A 25345-nucleotide genomic window follows, 5' to 3' on the forward strand; every position below is an offset into this window, starting at 1 on the left:
ATATTGTCTATAGTGTGTGACCTGTGATGTACCGCCAGTACAGTGTCCAGAGTCACTTGGGATAGACTCCAGGTTCCCAGAAACCCTGTGTAGTATAAATGCTAGACAAAATGAACGGATAAATGAACTTCATATGTCACAAAAGAAACATCTTATAATCATTAGGAGTTTCTGGGTTTAAAATACTGTGAGTTTGGTCCTCTGTTTGACATCTGGACTTAAGAACAAATGAATTGGTATAGATTTAACATTGCGTGGTTATAAACTAGTTATTTTATGGGAATGTCTCCCACAAATTCCACCGCGCTTGGTAAAAACTCAAAATGAAAGGGGTGAAGGTCCAGGAAAAGCAGGATGAGAATGTTACAGAGCAGATGTGATAAACTGTACTCACTGTGGCAGAGCTGTTAAAAAAATATACTGGATTGTGCTGATATTTATGGTTTGACTCTGAAGAAGAAAATATTTATCCGAGCATGAGACGGAGCAGTCAGTCGGTTTGACATCCAATGCAGACAAATGTGATATTTCTGTTATTAAACGATAAAAGAGATAAACCAGGATTTTCACGTTAAATAGATGCCTGGCTTTTGGAGCTGAGGTCAAGTTGTGCTGGCTATGAAAGCACTGAAGGAGGATAGGCACGCATTCCACACTTTTCTTATCTTTTTGTCAGCTCTGCTGCTTAGTTGCTAATCTTAAACAACTTGATGTTCATCCAAAGCCAATGACCTGACTTTTTTCTCCCAGAATTCCGAATAACTCCCAGATTAACTGCAGGATCCCAGTGGATTTTTTAAGAAGCTATTTTTGGTCAAAATGTCAGGCAAGTAGAGAGCAGAGAGAGCTGGCTGAATCAGACCATGAGCTATCAGTTCTGGTCTACTGTAATATAAATAATGTAAAGAAATAGTGAAACACCGGCTGTGTCAACAACTGTTTCCTGTGGGATAAAGTCGATGTTTGGGACACTAAGACTCCTTGATTCCTCACTCTTTAAGCTATGTGTGTGCTATGCAAGTTTTCCAGTGAGGTTACTCTATTACTTTGTAGAAATTGACCTGTGCTTCATCAAGAGGAAAAAGGACACGTCTTTATATCGAACAGATGTCCATTATTCGTGGAGAAAGACAGCAGATGATCCCCTGATGCTGTTGAGATCTTAAGCAGAAAGAGAAAACAGTACACTGAGGTAATTATTTGGATTTTTTAAAGATACAGGCTGATGAAATTGTTTACTCTGTTACACTGTAAGGGGAATTGTGCTGCCAAGGTTTGGTCCACTTTTCCTCTTTGAGGTAAGAGTCACTCCAAAATCAGTAAAAAAAAGTTAAAGAAAGTTATTCTGAATGATCATCTTCATCCTTAATCCTTACAGGAGTCTTACAGGATGACTCCGCCCCCATCCATGAAGCGTAATGGTTATGAAAATGATATACATCATAAGCTCTGGCCTTCACGGTCATCAGATCTCATACCAGTTGAAAATTTTGGTAGAACGGTGTTCATCCTTTCAAAGGTGCTATGCTTCACAACCGCTAAAACATATTTCATGAAAATTCCCATCCTTTTCTCAATACTACGATCACAATTCCAAATATTCAACATAAATTCACCAAAACTTCTCTTTCAAAACGGAATAATTGCCTTAAAATCATTTTGACCTTGCTTAAAACCAAAACCAGTAAAATGTTCACACTACTGGTCAACATTTAGACACGAGGACATACAGGTGCAGAAATAATGATTTATTCTGCATAAGGTCCATTGCTGTGTCCATAAATAAATATGAGACCAACTAAAACAAAAAAGACACATTTTATTGCTTTCACAATAAATATTTAAAGCATCGTATCCAGCAAGGGGCTCTAGTACTCGTCCCGAATTTAGCACACATGGAAAAAGACCTTTAGTACTCCAGGATGCCTAAAAAAAGAGAAAAATGAATGAATGAATGAATGAATGAATGAATGAATGAATGAATGAAAAGTAAACTACAATGCAGTGCTGTGGCTCAGCATCACGCCTCTGTACTGTACCAGAGGTCTGAGGACTGCGTCAACATCACATCCCCACAGTGGGGATGATTCCTCTGGAGTGCCGACTCCAACCCTGACAGATCTCTACACCACTTTTGGTCATACACCTTCCATCTCCAGGTTGAGAAGAACAGGATATCCTGAAGACCACCCAGAAAAAAAGGGTCAGAATCCAGAATTACTAGGTTGCCACTGTTGGGCCCTTGAGCCCCTAAGACCTCTGACCTCATCTGTATAATAAAGGATCACATTGCCTCCTCGTTGGCCAGGGATTTCCACAATGACCCACTAGCCAATTACTTTCCTTCTATACAGTACCAGTACCTTTGCTACAGAATGACTTCACCTTTTCCTTGTATCTGTGTGCTTTACAGTACAGTGTGTAGTACGGCAGCGTCAGAACCAAAACTCGGATGGAATGTACACATACAGAAATCACAGCTCTATCACTCTATTACACTCCTTTCATGTGTCACTTCCACTGCAAGATGTGATCAATAGTGAAGAGGCTCACGCTGTTGATAGCTTCAAAACTGCCATCACCTGCAATTACCTGGTCTCAGATTACCTGGTCTCGGAAGAGGGATAGCATTATTTTGAAGGACCATATCATCGGTGTGAGCCTCTTAAAACGTGAAACATCTGCCACCTCCTCAAACCAGTCAGAATTACACACAGTACTGTGAAGATAAAAGTGATGAACTGTAAATAAATATTCGAGAACCAAGAACACATATGGTGGCATGAATTATATCAAAACTGTGCTTTTAGAAATCCTCGTCCTCATCCTCTCCTTCCTTGTTCACCTTCTCTGACGCAAACTCTTCCTCCTCCGTCTCATCCATAGCTTGGATCAACATTCAGCTAGCTCTTACCACTTGCACTGGCTTACATTCATTCTTTGGTTTCTTTAGAAACATGTGTTAACAATATTTAAATAACAACCACTGTGAAGAAATTTAACTTCTGAAACTTTCGTTTCGCAAATGCATTTATGCAAATTGTGTTTAATGGTTTTCCCAAGATTTTCCCAAGATTTCCCAAGAGTATTTGATTCAACAGGATGTTGACTGTTTGGTTTTGAGAATGGGATTTAGTGTGGCATGGCAACCATGAAAAAAAAATACCAAAAAAAATCGCGACCTCAGGAGAGAAGCGTTACATGGCTGAGAAAAGGCCTTTGAAAGACTGAGAGAGAGACAGACAGAGAGAGAGAGAGAGACAGGTGTGCGTGCGTGTGTGTGGGGATGAGAGAGAGAGAGAGAGAGAGAGAGAGAGAGAGAGAGAAATGTGTGTGTGAGTGAGTGGTGTGTGTGAGAGAGAGAGAGAGAGAGAGAGAGAGAGAGAGAGAGGTGTGTGTGTAAGTGGTGAGAGAGAGAGAGAGAGAGAGAGAGAGATGTGTGTGTAAGTGGTGAGAGAGAGAGAGAGAGAGAGAGAGGTGTGTAAGTGGTGAGAGAGAGAGAGAGAGAGAGAGGTGTGTAAGTGGTGAGAGAGAGATAGAGAGAGAGAGAGAGAGAGAGAGAGAGAGAGATGTGTGTGTAAGTGGTGAGAGAGAGAGAGAGAGAGATGTGTGTGTAAGTCGTGAGAGAGAGAAAGAGAGAGAGAGAGAGATGTGTGTGTAAGTGGTGAGAGAGAGAGAGAGAGAGAGAGAGATGTGTGTGTAAGTGGTGAGAGAGAGAGAGAGATGTGTGTGTAAGTGGTGAGAGAGAGAGAGAGAGAGAGAGAGATGTGTGTGTAAGTGGTGAGAGAGAGAGAGAGAGAGAGAGAGAGAGAGAGAGAGAGAGATGTGTGTGTAAGTGGTGAGAGAGAGAGAGAGAGAGAGAGAGAGAGAGATGTGTGTGTAAGTGGTGAGAGAGAGAGAGAGAGAGAGAGAGAGATGTGTGTGTAAGTGGTGAGAGAGAGAGAGAGAGAGAGAGAGAGAGAGAGATGTGTGTGTAAGTGGTGAGAGAGAGAGAGAGAGAGAAGCTCCTGTGCGCCACTGAACTCTCAGCTTTGTTAGTTCCTCATGTTGTTTCTGAGACACAGCGGAACATTTGGATGCTGAAAGGATCCTCAGCTTTGACTCTTCAGCAGTTTGCGGAATGACGGGAATGAACTTAAACCTGAGGTTCTGAGGTTTTTCTCAGGGACTGAGGGAGAGATCGGAGTGTAACTTGGCGGAACACTCGCTCCTGTCTCCTGCGCGGAACGCCTGCTCCTTACTGCTTATTATACCTTTTCGCTGTGTTTTTATCATAAGGAGTCGATTTTGGAATCGGATATAACTGTTTAGATCTGATCTGATTTACTCAGTGGATCATGGAGCTCAGTAGTTTTCTGCTGTGTGTCGCTGCACTGCTGCTGCATGGATGCGTGAATTCATCGGGATCTTACACACCGACACACACGCAGCACGCGCGCGCCGTCAGCAGACACAGGTGAGGAGACCTGCACTCAAACTGAGCAGAGATATAGAGTGAATACTGCTAAAGTGCCACACACACACACACACACACACACACACACACTGTGAATCTCTGTAGTTTAACGTCTTTGAGTTCTTTCCTGGGAAGAAGCTGTGTCTGTGATGTCACTTTCGGGATTAGTGGCATAGTTATTTCAGATCCAGGAACATGAGACTCAGTGAGAAGCACATGTGAAGCAAATCATGTTAATGTTCTGAAGAAGAAAAATTTTTAGAAGTGAATTTCAAATATATTGTATACTGTTTTTACTGGGAACATTTCCTAATCTGTCCAGTTTTAGCAGTAATACACTACTAATGGATATATTCCTCATGTCATCATAATGCATAAGAGTTGAAACGTCTTTCCAAATCAAATGGTTAAACAGAAATATAGGAGTAAAGGAAAGAGAGCAATGAAGGGCAGTGAGTAAAGAAAGCTTTAAATCAGTGGTGTGAGGAGAGGATGAGTGGAGAGAGTAAAAGAGTCAGCAGGCAGAGAGAAGAATAACACCACGCTTTAGGGGCCATAGTGAGGGCATGGAATGTCCCCAAAAGTTTTACACCTGTGTTGCATTAAAAAAACTTTTATGTTTACGTATATATTATGTTTACAAGCAAAATTCATTCTATAAATTATATTATTGTATGAAATCCTCCTGATGTTTAGAGTAAATATTAATGTGTCACTTTATAAAGCTATTTAGTGTCACTAGATAAAGAGTAGAGCCGTCATACACTCCTGTGTGTTGGTTTTGCTTAGTTTCTTTTAGATTGGACGCTTTTTTACTACAGTATCCTGTTGGATTATATTATTATATGATTCTGGGATGATGATAGAAGGTGACAGAAAAAAGTCCTACACAGTACTTACTCTTCTAATACACCTCCTCACCTCAGTCTACAGGTTTAACAGTTAAGCTTAAACTAATTCTTTGCCTGCGCATTAAACAAAATGTTCAATAAATGTGTGAAAATGTGTAGGATAGATCGGTGTATTAGAGCTAAGTCATGTTAAGAGGACATGTTAAAAATAAACAATACATGAATTTGGTGCTTTGATAGGTTACTGTACCCATCCTGACTTCCTTAATTGTGTAAAAAGTGTTTAATATAATATAATATAATATAATATAATATAATATAATATAATATAATATATAATATATATAATATAATATATATATATTTATAATATAATATAATAATATAATATATAATATAATATATTTCTTTTACCCATATTATTTCCAAAACTGGAACACGATTAGAAAATTTGAACACAGACCCCCTTGCTACCCTGAGCTTTCACAATCATACACCTCACAGATACTTTGTGAAGCAGATGAAGCACTTCTGTGTCACCGAGACACGCCCACAGCAGATTAGTGGCAAGATTGTTTAGCAGGTTATCAGCAGGTCGGTCTGTAAAGCATGGGCAGAACTCAGGACAACACACTTTGATGCTATATTTAGCATTAGATAAATAACATTGCAAGAGATGTTGCCTGTGAAATGTATGAAAAGATGTAAAATGTGAAAAGAATTTCATTCAGGATTAATAAAGTTATCTTATGCCGATATGCCACTTTCAAGATTTTGCAATTGCAGAAATGAATGTAAAATCTAGTAAAAAAAAAAAAAAGCATGATTATTGGAGGAGCTTGTAGTTTTTCAGAATGACCACAGATACTTTTGCAGATTTGACATTTTCAGAGACATGTCGTGTGGCATCATCACAACACCCATTCAGCTAAAACCATCTTCCATTTATAGACATCATGTGTCTTTACTGGCAGAAGTTTAACTCTCTTTACCAGTACACTGGTGTTCCAGTTTACCTCTGAAATGGAAATGGACATTTTCAGTTATTTAATTCTCTGTCTGATCAAGTCTGATGTAAAGTGAGACAGGACTCTGTTGGCTTTCAGTGTGAGACGTGTGTTTTTCCCTCTGTTGGATAAACTTACACAGAATTTTACTGGTTGAAGAAACACCTTCAGATTTTAGATGCTTATGAACAAACTCTTGGGGGCGTCACAGAGAGCAGAGATGGGATTGATCAAAATAACTTTTCTACAAATATATAGGCTAGGGAAAAAACTAGAAATAGTTTTGAAAGACTAAAAATTCTTAAAGCTCTGAGTGTCTACTTTCATATGAGCTTCATATTAAGCACCACTGTGGAGCGAGACATGATAAAGACATTCAATGCTGAACATGGACACAAACAAACAGGAGGAAACTCCAGTTATTTGGCCTCTGGGAAAAAGAATTAGGATTTTTTTTTACCGTTTTTTCCAAAAAAAACAAAAACAACCCCCCCCCAAAGAACTCCACAAGTTGCATCACCAGTTTCAAATAAATAAATAAATAAATAAATGAATGAATGAATGATAATAAAAGCAGCCTCAAAATCATTGGAGGGACTGATTGCCAATTTTCAGCAAGAAAAATACAAAAGAGCTAGCACCAGCTCACACAAAATGATGTGTTGAAGTAGAAACTTTTCTGTCATTGTCGATCAAAGCACAAATTTCAGGCTTCTCAAATCGTACTCAGACACACAGCAAACAAAAACCCCTGAGGAGTTCGCTCCTTTTGTTTCAATCTGTCAGAGTGTCCTCAATCCTAATCTATACACCTCTTTACTCTCTCTTCTTTTGCTCATATTAGCATTGTTTTTATGTTTAAAGCAACAAAACATCTAGGTTTCTGTTGGAGCTGCACGTATTTCTAACAACCTCTCAGAAACATTTCATTTCTGTCAAAACTTAAGTGAAAGGCCACTTCAAGTCAAGTCAAGGAGCTTTTATTGTCCTTTCAACCACAGATAGCTGAGGCAGTACACAGTGAAATGGACCCTGGTGCTACAAAAACAACACACAACATATAATTACAAACAGAAACAACAACACAGAGCTAGGGACTGAAGTTTGTCCTACATAAAGTGCAACCAGGTACAAACAGTGCAAAGACAAGACAGCACAAAAACAGGAAGTACAAATAACAACACAAGACAGGACACAGCGCCGAAAAAAAAAAAAAAAATATATAGCAGCATGACAATGTGGATTGTGCAAAAAATGCAGTAGCAGCGGTTGAAGTAGTGCAAATAAGTAAACATTATATTGCGAGTCTGTTCACACAGGTGAGTGTGTGTGTGTGTGTGTGTGTGTGTGATGGCTGGAGGAAAGAAACTGTTACACAGTCTGGTTGTGAGGGCCACTTAGTACATTGTGACCACACTTTCAAAATATGTGGTCAAATGTGGACCAGGAGTTTCATAACGTGAACCTTGACATGTTGCATCTTCATGAGGGAATCTTGATTGACAGCTGCATCAGCGGTATAGCCACATTAGCTCAGGATTGTCTAGTCTTGGCTGAATTTAATGAGTTTTTGTATCTGTAACTGTATTCTTTATGTGTTTCACAACCACTCACTTCTTTTCTAGAAATAAGTTATAGGCTTGTGAAATAATGTGCAATATTCCAAGGTCATTCCTGTCATCACCCACTGAGCACAGCTGAGTGACCATACTGAAAAGACCATAGGCTCTGGGATGGTGTATGCAGTCTGAGAACACTATTTTTTTATTTAAAAATATATATTTATATAATTTTCAATACAAATGGTATCATTAAAATGTTCAGTGAAAAGTAGTGTCTCTGAAATATTTACATCAGTTTAAAAAATTCTTATTATTTGGTCCGTTTCCTTTTTGCTGTAATGACAATGACAAGTTTGTTTAAAACATTATGCTCTGTTTTAGATCAAATCTATAGTTGTGTCGTCTGATCACACACTTCAGTAGAGGAGATTAGACATGAGGAAAATCAGACCTTTTATACAAAGCAGTTACAATGATCCATATCATACACACATTTAAATAGGGAGCTAAAAATAGTGCAGAATATTAAATATTAAAGATATTGAACATTTATTGTTTATTTTCTGATTTTAAATAATATATAATATATAATAATAATATATTATATATATATATTATACATATATATATAATATATAATATATATTATATATTATACACCAATTAACACGGTCAGGAATGCTTATACATAAACTTAAATGATTAGCTTTAATAAATTGAATAACTGATATAAATGTATATAATTTTATATAATTTATATAATTATATAAATTTATATAACTTTTATATGTAGTACATGCATGTGATCTGTAAACAGAGCGGAGATACGACAGATCAATGATAACAGCCCCAGATTCCTGTTTGTGGTGGACAGGAGAGGAACCTGGTGTGGTCACTAATTTATAGTCAACCGTCTCTGAAGGGGTTTTAAAAAGTCACTAAATCTCACTATGTAAACAACTCTGGTAACTGAATACATCTAGAACTGAATCAGCTGGAAACACAGCTGACCCTGACCGTAAAAGTGCACCTAAAAAACTGTATCAGTGAACAGCGTTTTCATCAACATGACAGAACTGTTTATAAAAAACCCTGCAGTTTTTTGGCGTTTGTTGTCTGAAAGAGCTCGGGGTACACTGGGATTACTGTCAGAGTCGTGAGCTACACCCATGAGCAGAGATCTTTCATTCTGTTTGAGTAAAAATGCCACTTCAGAGTGTCTGTTGGATCTCCATTTTATTTTAACAGATGTGTGAAATATTACAGGGTTAGCAGTAGCAGTCACTTTTAATGCCTCTCTCTCTCTCCCTCTCTCTCTCTTTTCTTTGGCATTTTAAGTGCTTAGATGGATATCCTGTGTTCATATTTCAGTAATTCACTGTGTGATAGATGTATGTGTAAAACCGACTACATTTGGATACACTGCAACTGTCTTCTTTGGCACAGGTGAAGTTTATCACTGGGTTTTTTGCCAGTCACAGAGTTTATAAAAACTGTAGTCAGTAGAAGTAGATGATATTTTGCACCATCTTGCTGTCTGATCCAGTAGATCTCAAATTCTTTAGGGCACATGTTACTCTATACAATCTCTGGCCCTCTTTAAGTGCTTGCTAAGAGTCTAATTAAGTTTTGTAAGCTGCAGGGATTATCTGAAACTTTACAGGGAAGTGGAATGACAGCACTGGAGATAAGAAGCATGTTTTTACCATGGCTTTAAACTTGACCAAGTCCAGTACTGATTATCTGGTGAAGAAGTCATTTGGTGTAAAGCAGTGACAAAGAAGAAGCTGAAAAACAGCTCTCGGAAGTGGTCTTTACTGAAATATATTAATAATTTTGGGAAGTGTATGACAGGAAGGAAACTCCAGAGATGAGATCAGGACAGTCTTTCTGATTGCAGCAGCACTTCTGTGAAGGAAGAAGTGTACAGAATTCTCTCAAATTATCCAATGAAGTCACATATGGTAATAATGATACTTCATTTATGCCAGGTTCAAGAGGACTTTGTCAGGTTTAGTTTTTCCCCCCAAATAGGAAATCTATTTAAAGACATATATGTAACTGTAATCATATGAACACCGGATAGCTACCTGGGGCAGTGAAAATCACCTGGACAAGGTAATCTACACACATGAACTTATGATATATAGAGAAATAGATACAATTACCATATAGCCATTTTTTCCTGGAATCTTCCTGGCTGGGTGCTGGGTCTACCTTTGTGCTATGGTGATGATGTCCAATGCCATGTGGTCCAGTCTGTATTAAGACAGGGAGATATCTATGGCTTTTCTGCATGTCTTATGATTGATAAGCTGCAGTCCAGAAGTCACATGGTCTGCTGTGAGATCAACTAATTTTTTAACTGGGTGACAAAATTGGGTTAAATGGACCTCTCTGTTCATTCAGGACAACAGATATACCGTGACAGTCCAGTGATTAAAAAAACCTGGCCAGGACTGTGTGGCCTAATTACTGTTATCTTTGTATTGTGCAGAAACAGTGGTAGAGTGGAACTGAGTATCATGACAGTGAGGACAATCAAGAGCCATTGCATCCCGTCTCAGCAGATGGCTGATTTAACGTTGGTGAAAGAGTCCACTTGTGCCTTGCCAAATCTTTCACAGATCTGAGTTTGTAACTGCTCCCACAGTCTCCAGACCATGTGTGCTGCACTGACATTGATGTTTCAGCTCCACAATTGTACTGTCCCATGAGATGCTGTCAGAGAAGCTAACTCTTGGTGCCATCTGACCACTCTGGTGATTGATGTATCTGACCTTCACAGTGAAGTCTAAACAGAAGAGCATGTGGCAATGTCTCAGTATCTCAGCACCTCAGTGGCACCACACTGTCTCCCAGCCAGTGAGGCAGGAAGATCCTTTAAACAGACCCCTGTCATGAGAACCCCGCTTCAGCAGGCCCAATGTAACCACTGCTGCAGCTGTATCAGCATTCTTAGTGTCCTCTGCAGGAGCCAATACCACACATAGCCATCTGCCTGAATTTGTCTGGCAAGCACCAATATTCCCAGCAATGAACTGTGTCACCTTTTTGGGAAGCTTTGTTCTGAGTTCACAATGTGTGTGGTGAGAGAATGTGTCCCTGCTGGTCTATGGTTTGGCACAGCCGTCCAATGTTGCAGTATCCTGATGCCTCTGACCATCAGAGGCCACAGAATTGACTGCATAGAGTGTTCCCAGCACTACAGAGAGGCAGAAGGGTAGGGATTTGAGGCAGCATGCAGATCCAGTGTCATAATCATTTCTGTGGTTGAATGAGAACATGCAAAACTGTGGTCACCTTAACATGCAAGCAAGAAAGCAGAATTAGATTGGTTCAAGTAGAACCATTTTTTAAGTAGGGAGTGTTAAGTAGAACCGTTTGTTCTAAATCATGGTGTCTGCTTTATCCATAACTCAAAATCTCAAGAAGCTTCAAGAAGGAATGAATTTTCTTGAAGTTTGTACCCCCTGTGATTATCATCAGGACCTACTGTCCCAATCTCTGTCAAGTGAGCAATGTTTTCAACTGTAATGTATCCCCTTGTCCCTCAATGGGACTCTTTAGTGGTGGGAAACATTGGAGCCACATATGACTGATAAGCGAGACTGAGCCAACCCAGACTGGCACCAAACATAAACCAGTCTGGTGGAAAGCTGCCCCATGTACTGGCTTTGGTGTCTCACTCCTAGGAGAGAGTTTTTATTCAGTTCCTTTACAGAGGCCACAATATCTGTTTGATAGCTTATGAATTGTCTCTGTAATATTGGAAGATCTCACCAAAATATCAGTGCTTCAATAACCCTGACTATGTTTTAGTTAATCTCTTTAGGTAACCTCTGCTTTTCATGTGAGCTGGGACAGTTCTGATATCAACAGGACCTTTGTAATAATTTTTGAACACATAAGAATGATTTATTGATCTGGATTGACAACATAGCTACATATGAGTATAGATTTTGGATGAGCTCTAACACTTAATTGATAGATATTTACTACTATAGAGAAGAAAGCTGACCCCAAACCAGTAGACCCTACACAAAGCCTAAGCTGCTTCATTTCAGGGGTGATTTCAATGGCGGGTTCCTTGCATCGATGGCCCTAAAGAGCAGGGGCAGTGGCCTGATTTTGACTCTCAAAGAGCCTGTCACTGTCTTGCTCAGTAGGGTGGATGAAGCAGAATCAGACAAGAGACCATCAAAGAGGTCTTAAGTCTGACCTGTATGCCTTCTGGTGACCTCTAGACCTTAGCTTTCTGCTAAACAAAACAAATGGAAAAAATAAAACTTTTGACAGGCCTTTGAAGACTTTGTATACTTAATCAAGAAGAGCTTTATGGTAAATTAACAGATCACAGAGGTTGGCGCTCATAAGTGGCCATTTTGGTGGTTGAAGTAGTCCAGGCTTATGCTTCCTTTTTTGGCACACAATGTATGTGAATGCATTAGATTGCTGTCCAACATTTTCCATTTAGTGTTTAGTAATTTCTAAAGATTTGTGTGTGTGGAGTGGCTAGTGTTTATAAGAAACTCCACTCCAAACTGGAGTGGATAGTGTTAATTAGAAATAGCCCTTGAGACAGGATTAGTGTGAGTGTGGTTATGTTATCGCAAGATTGTCATAATCTTGCTTTGAGCAGTATGCTGACCGGTGGTGCCTTCTGGATTGGCTAAGATCAATTTCTGTGTGTGTGTGTGTGTGTGGTGCCCTGTGATGGACTGTTGTCCCACTTGAGGGGATTTTCCTCAGGGTCACGCAGGCATGATGGTTTCTTATACTAAGCTTCAGCAAGGAAACCCACTTGCAAGCAAAAGCCTGGTGTTAATCAATCATATTTTTACCTCTGCTTATTTAACTTTTCAACCATTAACACGGTTGACATAGTTTAAAATTACAGACTAAGTGTGGGTGGGTGGTTACCTGAAACACAAACAAATTTAGTCAATACTGCAAAGCGTTGTTGGCAAACCCCAAACTATGACAGTGTGAAGTGTTATTCCTGTCTGCTCACTAGAGAGAGATTTTCTGCTAGAAGAAGAGTAATTGTGTTTAGTCATTGCTGAGGGGAAAAGAAGGGCAGGGGCTTGGTAATGAGCGATACAGAAGATATTTATGGATCCTGTGTGTCATGCCGAGAACAGATATTTTGTTGTGCATGGGCTCCAGGGGGAAAAAAATAGCAACATTACCATTCCACCACACCCTATACCAGCCAAACACACACACACACACACACTGGCAATTCTTAAGCTGCTTTCATACACTCAATAACATGCAGCGAGAAAGTGAATGGACACTGTTCATTTTCAGTAAGAGCTGGACGTGGGTGTGTCCAGCAGATGAGAGAATTTAAACTTTATATAAATACAGGGCGACTCAATGCAGTGACTGCCATTGGAAGTGAAAACAGTAGAGTGCATGTGATCTATGCGTATATACACTGAGGAATTTTATGCACAAATTTGCTAAATCTGCCTCGAAAATATAAACTGATAAACGTTATTACCATGGCAACCAGTAGTAGGAATACTACTAGTAGTACAGACACTCAGAGACTGGATATTTGCAGCGATAAAAGCCTGAAGGTCTGACATTTATGCTTATCTCCTCACCGTAGATGTAACGTGGGTTTATTTATATTACCGTGGGCTTTCCTGTTAGCTCGAACCAGTCTGCTCATTCTCCTCTGACCTCTCATGTCAACAAGGCGTTTCTGCAACAAAGAGTTTCTGCAGATCTGTCACTCACTCAGTGTTTTTTCTTTGTAAGGAGGATTGAGAGGGTTGAAGATCAAAATCCCAAGAGTTTGAACTGAAGTTCTTGACCTGGAACTGCATGATTTGAGCTGCTGCTACATGCTGTTGAGCTGCTGTTATGTCAGGTGTATAAAACATAAAGAGTAGTAAACAGTAAGCAACTAATAATCAGTATAGTATGTAGTTTCCTCAGGGACACCGAGCATTATACAGTTTTATAGAAAAATGTATGTGAGATGTGTATGTGTGTGTGGAGAGAGAGAGAGAGAGAGAGAGAGAGAGAGACACAGAGAGAGAGGTGTATGTGTGTGTGTGGAGAGAGAGAGAGAGAGAGAGAGAGAGGTGTATGTGTGTGTGTGTGGAGAGAGAGAGAGAGAGAGAGAGAGATGTGTATGTGTGTGTGGAGAGAGAGAGAGAGAGAGAGAGAGAGAGACACAGAGAGAGAGGTGTATGTGTGTGTGTGGAGAGAGAGAGAGAGAGAGAGAGAGAGGTGTATGTGTGTGTGTGTGGAGAGAGAGAGAGAGAGAGAGTGAGAGAGAGCCTTATAGTCTTTCCTCATTCTTCCTCTCTCATTAACACTTACACACAAAGTTTCATCTTGGAATGGACCGGTATCCTTTATGTACCAGATTCCCTGCCAATCCTACAGGAAGTCATTCTTGTATTGTTTTCCTGTAGCCCCGACCCCGTTCCTCTCTCCTCACCCCATAGTGGATCCAAGATCTCCTAGGTGAGATGAAGCAAACATTATCTACTAGTGATTATGAATAACAGTCTCACTGAAGCAGATCTTTGGATAAGACCACCTTTCAAGACCTCACTCCAGGTGTGCACCTTTGTCATGTTAAATCTAATCGCTATTATGGACTTGTCCTGTCTGAGGCATAAAGGTCAGGGGCTGAAGTTTCCCTCCTGAGGTTGATCTTTACTTCTGCCTGCTGTGTGCCTCTTCTGGGAGAAAACAAAATGGCTGCCATGACCTTTTTGTCAGCCATCTCTAATCAGAGCTGAGGAAAAATTAGCAAAAGGATTAGGATGTTGTTTAGTCTTTATGTGTGTGTGTGTGTGTGTACTGTATATATTCAACAGTAATTGTAACTTTCTGTATTTCTCTGTGAACAGGAACTGGTGTGCCTATGTGGTGATGAAATCTGTTAGCTGTGTAATGGAGGATGGAGTGGAGACCTACGTGAAGCCTGATTACCAGCCGTGTGGTTGGGGCCAATGCTCTCGGGTTGTGGTGTAAGTATTTGCTCCGTTTGTTAGAAATGTAATCCCACTGACCATCCTGCCTCTCTCGTGAGCTGGTCAACGTCCTCATAGAGCAGTGACTTAGCATACAAGCATGCATTGTACATATTTAAAGCACATATTCAGAACAGAGCGAATGAGGAAGAAACCCAAAAAGCAACAGAGATTGCCATGATCTGTATGGATATGAATAGATATGGGGAAAAGAAAAAAGAAAACTTCTTACTGAAGTCATTTGTTACTGAAAACATTTCTGAAGTGTTTTCACTCATCTGTATTCAGCAGCATCAAGTGGATCATTCACTGAAGCATTTCAGTTTAATTAGTGTTTAAAATCCACATCTCTCTTCATCAGGGAATGTGGGATGCTTTCGAGTTGCATCACCTTTTATATATTTTTTTGGGAGGAAGTTGGAAGAGAAACGAAAGTTAAGAGTAAAGAGCTGAAGAGAAAACAAGAAAGGTCAAATCTGAGCGATTTTGAAATTCTCTGCAGTCTTCCACAGCAGCGTGGATGGTATCTCTGAGGACTCAGAAACCTATATCGATCATTCTAAAGGAGGAGCAGTTCCTCTCTTCACTCACCTTCATCCATGAGATTAAATATAAGAACACATTAAAAATTAAAATAAGGGTCTAATAATAGCAGCATATACAAATATGCTTGACTTCAGATCTCACTCGCCTTCCTGCTTTTCCAACATGGCATCATTTTAGCCAACATGCTGCTTTGAATATAAAAACAATTTCCTTGTGTGATTTATTTGGGTTTCCTCAATCACCTGGATATTTCACATCAAACCATTTTCTTAATTCATCTAAATCTTTAATTCTGGCTTAATCTAATTGACATTTTTGTGTAATTTGGCTTCATCTTTAGGCCTTTTCACGTGCTTTACATTTTTATTTATTTATTTACATTTATTTTCACCTCCACAGACATTAAAGGAGATTCCTCATCCTCGTTTGCTCGGCATTTCAGCTGTGAGATTTTATGGCGTTCTCTTCAGCATTTCTAAAAAAATTTGTGATAGAATGTGATAGAATTGTTTTGTTCGGTTTGTTTTACACAAAGTTTCACACACATACACTATATTGCCAAAAGTATTCGCTCACCTGCCTTGACTCGCATATGAACTTAAGTGACATCCCATTCCTAATCCATAGGGTTCAATATGACGTCGGTCCACCCTTTGCAGCTATAACAGCTTCAACTCTTCTGGGAAGGCTGTCCACAAGGTTTAGGAGTGTGTTTATGGGAATTTTTGACCATTCTTCCAGAAGCGCATTTGTGAGGTCACACACTGATGTTGGACGAGAAGGCCTGGCTCTCAGTCTCCACTCTAATTCATCCCAAAGGTGTTCTATCGGGTTGAGGTCAGGACTCTGTGCAGGCCAGTCAAGTTCATCCACACCAGACTCGGTCATCCATGTCTTTATGGACCTTGCTTTGGTCACTGGTGCACAGTCATGTTGGAAGAGGAAGGGGCCAGCTCCAAACTGTTCCCACAAAGTTGGGAGCATGGAATTGTCCAAAATGTCTTGGTATGCTGAAGCATTCAGAGTTCCTTTCACTGGAACTAAGGGACCAAGCCCAGCTCCTGAAAAACAACCCCACACCATAATCCCCCCTCCACCAAACTTTACACTTGGCACAATGCAGTCAGACAAGTACCGTTCTCCTGGCAACCGCCAAACCCAGACTCGTCCATCAGATTGCCAGATGGAGAAGCGCGATTGGTCACTCCAGAGAACGCGTCTCCACTGCACTAGAGTCCAGTGGCGGCGTGCTTTACACCACTGCATCCGACGCTTTGCATTGCACTTGGTGATGTATGGCTTGGATGCAGCTGCTCGGCCATGGAAACCCATTCCATGAAGCTCTCTGCGCACTGTTCTTGAGCTAATCTGAAGGCCACATGAAGTTTGGAGGTCTGTAGTGATTGACTCTGCAGAAAGTTGGCGACCTCTTCGCACTATGCGCCTCAGCATCCGCTGACCCCGCTCCGTCAGTTTACGTGGCCTACCACTTCGTGGCTGAGTTGCTGTCGTTCCCAAACACTTCCACGTTCTTATAATACAGCTGACAGTTGACTGTGGAATATTTAGGAGCGAGGAAATTTCACGACTAGATTTGTTGCACAGGTGGCATCCTATCACAGTTCCACGCTGGAATTCACTGAGCTCCTGAGAGCGACCCATTCTTTCACAAATGTTTGTAAAAACAGTCTGCATGCCTAGGTGCTTGATTTTATACACCTGTGGCCATGGAAGTGATTGGAACACCTGATTCTGATTATTTGGATGGGTGAGCGAATACTTTTGGCAATATAGTGTATCTTTACTTCAACACTGATAAATGAGGCCTAATATACACATGCTATACATGCACAATTGATGAGTTTCTAATGTCTGCACATAGCCAGATTTTCTCTACTTCTGAAGCTCTGAAACTAACCTCTGATTCTTCTAATCTTCTGGTTCTTTGAAAACTGTGTTGCTGTTCGTACCTTCTCGTGTATCTTAGAAACATAACAAGCAAAAGTTTTCCTCTAAGAATAGAATGAGATAACACCTAGAGTAGTGTTGAATGATCCTGAGGGATTTGGGGGTATATGAACATGTTCATTAGAATAATTTTATACAATTCTCAGTCTGATCTAAAACTTCAAGCAGTTGGTATGTTTTTACATTTTTTTGTCACTGCAATATACAATACAACACATTGCTAACTCTGGTATTATAGAAGCATTTTTAGATATTTTACAGTATATTTTTAAGGTCAGCAGGCACGGGGACTTAGTGGTTAGCACGTTTGCCTCACACCTCTAGCGTCCTGGGTTCGAGTCTCGCTCCTGCTCACTCTGTGTGTGAGTTTGCATGTTCTCCTCGTGCTTGGTGGGTTTCCTCCCACAGTTCAGATATGCTTCTAGGCTGATTGGAGTCTCTAAATTGCCTGTGGGGGGTGTTGGCCCTCTGTCCTGACATGATGCCACAGATGAAATTTTTAAGATCAGCCTTTCCTCTTCACTGAATGTGTTTAAATCTACGTCTAAACTTTCTTACTCAATAGATATCGGACTTTCAGAAGACCAAAGTACAAGATTGCTTACAAAATGGTGTCAGAGATGGAATGGAAGTGCTGTAATGGTTACTCAGGTGAAGACTGCAGCCACGGCCCCAACAGCAACTCACAGTTCAACAACAGTGGAACTTCTACCTCTGGATCTGGCACTGGGAATGAACAGAGCGGTGGAAAAGGTACAGAACATGTGACCTTGGCTTTATAGAAACCCATTTTATGATGCATTGTAATTATAGAGCCTTTAGTTCTAGCAGTTTATCTACTGGGTTCATATATAGTTCTATGTAGTTAGTACCTACAGTATGTTTTATCAACTGTGAACAAATGTAATTGGAGAGTTCGCGAATTTGGGCCTGTTCACACCTGAAAGTGAATCGCTGAAACACATCTATTTACACCTGGCATTGAGAACGTGTCTCTGTGAGCACTCAGGATCTGGTTTCATACATCATTTCCTCTGGATGAAGGATCATATTTATTACGTCAATCTTGTGCTGTATTTGTTTTCAGGCAGAAAACACAGAGACAGAGCATTGAACCATGTACTTTGTGCTGTCCTTTTAATTGGATCACCAAGGATGTGAATGGGGCTTCAGTTTCTCCTGAGCTTAATAGTTCTGGTTTTTCATCCCCTGACCTCCTATAATACCAGGTCTGACAGACAGGGGTTTGATGTCCTGCCCGTATAAGCCTTGCCATACATCTGTATAGGCCCTGCCATATGTATAGGTCTTGCCTCTGCTCCTCCATCTCAGTGTTTTTTTTAGATAATGGTAAGGTTTGACGTTTAAAAGATTTGAAAAGGTTTTAGCCCTCTGTAAAAGTGCTCTGAGGATCCATCCATTCAGCTAAGGGTGAAAACTGTTCAAGCAAGAAGTACTCTTTCCAATTTGTTCAAACATTAAGTGGTCAATTCAGTGCTATTTTAAATCTTCCAGACATATTAAAATGCAAAAATACTATTTAGTGCCCTGTACAGGCACATAAGACTTATTTATTTATTTATTGATCTCTGGATGAGAAAGCCCTTTATTGGCCAAGTAAGATTTCATTTAGAAGGAATTTTACAGACTTCATTAACACATACTAAATGTCAGAACATGAAATTAACAAAAAATAAATAAAAGGGTAAAACTGTGCCTGGTTCAGTCGATGATCAGTCCAGTCTATGCTTTAATTCTGCTCTTGTTGAACCAACAATGTTGTTCTATGCTTGCTGTGCAAAAACTAAGCTGTCATGTATCAAGTGCTGTTCTCTAAGCAGCGAATCAATGTGGAAGGATCGTATATTGTTAAAATTTGCAGTAACTGTGTGATTAACATAATCATTATGACTTGCTTACCTTCTACATCCTTTCTCCACCATGAAGAACATTGTTCCCCACCATTAAAGATCAATCTGGCAGTTGACAGTAGTACACATTCAATCAAAATTCGGGGCTGGACATTCATGGTTTGTCTAAGATATCTATCTGGCCCATAGTCCTGGTTTCATGTCAGCTCCATTCTGTTGAAGTATAGAACCAAGCCATAGAGATCAGGAAGTATAGAAGCAATAGAATAATTCCCATATTTATTGAGTGTTTTTATTTCCCCTTCCCTAGGCAGTGGGGATCGTGATAAAATCCTACAACTTGAGGAGAAGATTCAGAGTCTGACTAAAGAACTCCATAAAATTCAGTCCACGTTAGAGGGAGTGAATCATAGACTACAAGAAGAGTCACATGGAGTCCACATTGCTGATGCAGCGCAACCAGAAATGAGGGAAACCATTAACAGCATTCAGACCAAGCTGGACCTGCTTGACAACATGACGCAAGTACATGACAAGACCCTCACCAGTATAAACAACCATCTAGTCGGTGGCAGTAGTGCAGGCAATGAGCTAGACAGAAATGGTCAGTACAGCAAAATGAAGGATGAGATTCTACGCGAGCTAGAACTTCGCATCACGCTCTCCTGCTCCGCCTGCCAGAGTGGAGTGGAGAGCATTCAGCAGCAACAGCAGGAAGACAGGGAGAGAATCCGTGCCCTGGAAAAGCACATGAATGTCATGGAGCTGCACCACAGGCAGACAGTGGAGGTGCTGCAGAGGGATCTGGCCCGCTCACAGACCTGCTGTGACTCCATGGAGGACCTGGAGAGGCGCGTGGGCGCAGTTGAAAAGAAGGTTAGTTCCACTGCAGAAGCATATGATGTCCTACAGGGCCGCATTGATAAAGAGTTGAAAGGAACCAATGGACGCGGAAAGGGATCAGAGGAGAAGTTAAGCAGCCGCTTGAGAGAGTTGGAGCGCAGACTGAATGGAACAGTGAGGAAAGCTGAGCAAAAATGCTCTCACACCGAGACCAGCATGAAGGAGCTAGTGCAAAGAGAAATCAGCAAGATACGAAACTCTGTTCTTGATCAAAATGCTTTTAATCTTAGACTTTCTAACATTGAGTTCGACATGAGGGACATAAAGGATTACGTTGATGTCCACAAGGATCGCATCAGTGAGTTGGAAAACAAGACGTCTGTTTTTGACAGCAAGTTATCATCAGTTGTTGTTTTGTGTGCAGATACATGTGCGGCACAAGAAAATAAAACTGAGGATGTTGTTAAAACACTGGAGTGGAAAGTCATTGCCAACCAGGAAGACATCCAGAGGTTTGACACCAGGCTGAAAGATCTCTCTGTGTCAGGTGACTCCATGATGGACCAAATTGCAGACTTAAGCCACAACGTTCAGGAAATCACGGCTCTGATTGGTGAGAACGGAGAGAATTTTAATAAGATTGTCACAGATGTGGAGATATTAAGGGCTAACTGTGATGGATGCAGTTCTGCTTTCAGTGACATGGAGAATGAACTCAGGAGCTTGAAAAACACAACCCTCAGCACCTTTGACAAATATCAAGGTGAATTCACTAAATTGCACCGAAAAGTGAACTCTGAAGAAAGTGCATGCTCACAGGTCTGCTCCAACCTGCAGGAGGAAGTGGGCAAGCTTAAAGAGGAAGTGGAGCAATGCCAAGAACAGGGAAAGATTAGTAGGACTGAACACCAGGAACATATAGATGGTCAGAATTTCATAATTAGCACAGCAGTAAAGAATCTCCAGTCCATTCAGGGTGAGCTCTCTGAAATCAAGCTGACCTTCGACTCCATCAATGACACCATGAAGAGACTGGATCACACCGTACAGAGACACGGCAGCACTATAACTGAACTGGGTACTACGAAGAATAATATCTTTTCACAGATCAACAAGATCCAGGAAGAGCTGGACGAGCACATAGAGGACAGTCAGGAGCAGTTCAAAAACATTAGCCGGGATATTCAGAGGTTTAAAATCAATCTGCTGGAGCAGATGGGAGAATGCAGATATGCTGGTGAGGGGCTGCAGAAGAGGCTTTTGAAAATGGAGAATGTTTGTGGCAGACTGGAGTCACTTTCAGAGAATCTGCAGCAGATCAAGAATATAATAAACAGACAGGTTTCTGGATTGTGGACCTGTGTGAACGGGCTCAATGCTACCGTCATTACTCAGGGAGAAGCCATACACAACATTGAGAGTGTTCATTTAGAGAATATCCATGGCAAGATGAACGGTCTCAACTCTACACTACAGGATATGCTGAAAGAATTCCAGACTTTCACTGAACAGGACTTTATCGGTACGTACCCAGGAATAATAACAAGAGAAATGGTGATAATAGTAGAGGTGTCATTTGGTGCATAAACAAAACTCACTCAAATTTCAAAACAAAATCACTTTAGAAAGAGATTTCTCATCAAATAGGTACTAATATGGTGGTTTCCTGCTATATAGTGAGTTTAAAGGTGTTAGGAGCTTGGGAACAGGGTTTTTCATAAGGAAGACTATCACCTGTGAGAGAAATTTATGATGAAAGAACAATCTGTAGGAATCTTAAGAACTTCACATTGATGAATTCATCCATTCGACTCTTACAACCCTAATGACACACTAGTGTTTCGAACTGAAGGGAACATTCATACACTAGACCAAGAAACAGATGTTGTGCCTCTTGTTAAACAGCTATATAAACTCCTGTACAATCTCAAATAAAGCTTTTAGAAGTTTTTAAAATGACATAAACATCGTATCTGAACCTGTTACCATTTTGATATACATGAAATTCCAAACATTTATTGTAATAAAATCTGTTTTGTTTCAGGACCGCCTGGACCACAAGGAGAGAGAGGACCCCAGGGTTTACAAGGTCCAGTAGGTCCACAGGGCAGACCAGGTCCCCAGGGTATACCAGGGATTGTGGGACCAATTGGTGAGCCAGGTATGCAAAACAAAACAAAAGGAAAAAAACCCAAACTATGAAAACTCCATGACTACTTAATTTATTACTTAATTAAACCTTTAAATGTCTTTGTTTTGTTTGCAGGCCCAAAAATATAGAAACTCCATAACTATTTCATTTGCTACTTAATTAAACCTTTAAATGTTTTTTTGTTCCTTTACAGGCCTAAGAGGCGAAAAAGGTTAGTGTTTTAATGCTTTTCGAGTCATTATCCTTCACACAGATAAAGTGCTTAATGACAACACAAGTAAGACTTCACTACCTCACAGTACTAAACTAAAGCAATAAGACCTGTGCCGTGGTTTACAGCGATTACACAACAGCTCAGGGGTGTTGTTAGGCCCCAACAGCTCATGGAGCTTATTGGCTTTATAAAATGGTTACTACATAAACCTGGCAAGCTGGTAAACTCCATTGAAACACACAGCATCAAAAAATACAAGAATTATTTTCAGATCTTCAGCAACATTTTTCAGACTGGTTGGAAGCAGCACACTCATTATAAACACTGTACACTCAGTTATACTCCAGTCCAGTAGGTGGTGATAATGCAGCTTTCAGGTGGCATCATTGGCCAATATTAAACATTTGAGAGCTACGTCTAAGCCCTGCTTTAACTGTGAAAAAGAATGGTTAAAGTGACTTAGTGGAAACAACACAATTAGCATTGTAGCCTGGTTTAATGTAGTACGTTAGCATGCTGCTGCATTTAAAAGAACATAAGGCTGTTGATTAAAAGAAAGTGACAAAATTTCAGTGTGTCTCCATTCTTTATCTTCCTCCTCTTATTCTGTTAATCTCTTTCAATCACTCATCCTCACTTAGTTCACACCATAAGTCAAAATTCACAACAAAATCTGACATCCTGAAACCATTTAATACAAACCCTTTTAATGCGTCTCATCCAATCAGAAACAAGAGCCGGAATGATCCTTTTTATAATAGGAAATATAACCATATTTGGTGAACAAGCAGAAGGATTGGAAATGGGTCAGGGGAGGTTAAATACACTGCAGGGAACACTGGCATGACCGCCATCTTTATAACGACTGTCATTTTCACCCAACAGGTCCTCCAGGAGACGATGCTAAAGTACCACGGCTGTCCTTTTCAGCAGCACTTACACAACCACAGGGTCATGCAGGAACCATTGTCTTCAACCAGGTGTTTGTCAATGAAGGGATGTCCTATAGTCCACACACAGGTAGGCGACCATGTTGTAACTATCATTGTCTGATAAATAAGATTATCTAGAGTCTCAGATTTTAGGAGTCAAGCATTTTATATCTTTCTACCAGGGGCCAAAAACTGGAGTTTGCTCCTGTTTTGTTGTGTCCATGTTGAGTATTGAATGTCTTTGTCATGTCCCTGTCCACAGTGGTGGTTAATCTGATGCTCTTATGAAAGTAGATACTCAGAGTAGTCACTCTGTAGGTTTTCGTAAGCATTTCTGGTTTTACCGAGGCTATCAGTGGTAATATATTTAGAGAAAAGTTCCAAAAAACGTTTTTTTCTTCACACAAATGTTTGTATCTTCAATGTAAATGTTGATATCAAACCCATTTCTGCTCTCGGAGATGCCCCAAGTGCTTGATCATAAGTATCTAAAATTTTAATCTGTTATCTTCAACCACAAAACTTTTGTGTAAGGTTATTCAACAGTGGAAAAAACACACGTCTCTGTGTCCTGACTCATTTCATATCAGACTCACAGCCAGAAAATCATCAAAAATCAAATCAAAATGACCCACAAGTCGATTTCTGTTCCACATGCAATAGTAAAAAGGGTTCATTTCTGATCTGTTAATTGTAAATGATTAAAGGCTGTCATTTCTCACAGTAATTGATGTGAATTATTTCAACAGGTATATTCACAGCACCGGTGAGTGGACGTTATTTCTTCAGCGCAGTCCTGACTGGTCAGAAGAACGCAAAAATCGAGGCAGTGTTGTCGAAGTCTAACTACGGTATCGCACGTGGAGACTCGACCGGATACCAGCCAGAGGGTCTGGAGAAACCTATAGCTGAATCCAGGAACGCTCCAGGATCTCTGGTCATTTTCAACATCATCCTTCCCCTGGAGGTGGGAGACACCGTGTGCATTGACCTGGTCACGGGGAAACTGGCTGATTCCATCGAACCTCTCACCATGTTCAGTGGAATGCTGCTGTATGAGGACGTAGACGCTTTGGTATAAGAAACCTGAAATATTCAGGTTTGTTGTTGCCACCTGTTGATATTTGGGGCAGGAGAGTGCTTTTTGTCAAGATCAATAAAAGGACTTGAACATTTCTGATGATTGATCACAGTGTTAATAAGGGCTTTATACAGCAAGAAGATTGTACTGTCTCAGTGGCTTAGTCTTGAAATTTTATACTGATGCTCTCTATAATCCTCCAGAACATGTCATGGGATCTGTGTAACTCTCCCAAACCACTGCTTTTACATTTATGTTTTTCTATACATGCAAGTTGAAATGAATTTGAAAAGAAGAGAGAAAGCAAGAGAGAGAGAGAGAGAGAGAGAGAGAGAAGTCTGATGTGTTTGCTCAAGGCTCCATTCAGGTTTTCCTGAAATAGCAATAATAAAGCTGTCATTATTTTATTCCTTCAAAGCTCCATATTTGGGGGGAAGGTTTCACATGCTCCTGCTGCTGTGATTGTAATTCAATGAGCAAAAACAAACGGCAAAAAAAGGTTGCACTCTGAACGAGATATTTCAGATCATATATGGACATGAGAAGCCACAGGACTGCCAGTGTGCTTCTGCTTTTAACAATGAACTACAATTCATACGTACTGCAGCTTCAAGTTCACATCCTGTTCATGAGATTGTGAGAGGAACAGAAGGAACGTTAATATCAAAACACGCAACACAAGGGACTGTGCCTTTCACTGTGACTGCTGTGAGAACAAACACTGGCCTGTTGAGCGAAATTAACCCAAAAGAGAGAGAGAGAGAAAAAAAGAAAAGGAACCAGATCCTGTAAAGCCACTGGACTTGTTTCATTAAACAATAATAATATGTATATTTTGATTTATACTCTAAATGCTCA

The 25345-nt window shown here is 40.3% G+C and overlaps 1 protein-coding gene across 1 annotated transcript; it reads left to right on the forward strand.

Moving 5' to 3' along the window:
* The first annotated feature begins 3971 nt into the window (after positions 1-3971).
* Positions 3972-25004, forward strand: emilin1a (elastin microfibril interfacer 1a). The gene is made up of 8 exons (XM_058379207.1): positions 3972-4456; positions 14758-14877; positions 17960-18147; positions 19576-21630; positions 22153-22269; positions 22454-22471; positions 23360-23494; positions 24156-25004. The coding sequence occupies exons 1-8, from the start codon at positions 4338-4340 to the stop codon at positions 24485-24487; spliced, it is 3084 nt and encodes a 1027-aa protein (XP_058235190.1). The 5' UTR covers positions 3972-4337; the 3' UTR covers positions 24488-25004.
* The last annotated feature ends 341 nt before the right edge of the window (positions 25005-25345 follow it).

Source organism: Hemibagrus wyckioides, linkage group LG25, assembly GCF_019097595.1.
Source record: "Hemibagrus wyckioides isolate EC202008001 linkage group LG25, SWU_Hwy_1.0, whole genome shotgun sequence".
NCBI classification, from domain to species: domain Eukaryota; kingdom Metazoa; phylum Chordata; class Actinopteri; order Siluriformes; family Bagridae; genus Hemibagrus; species Hemibagrus wyckioides.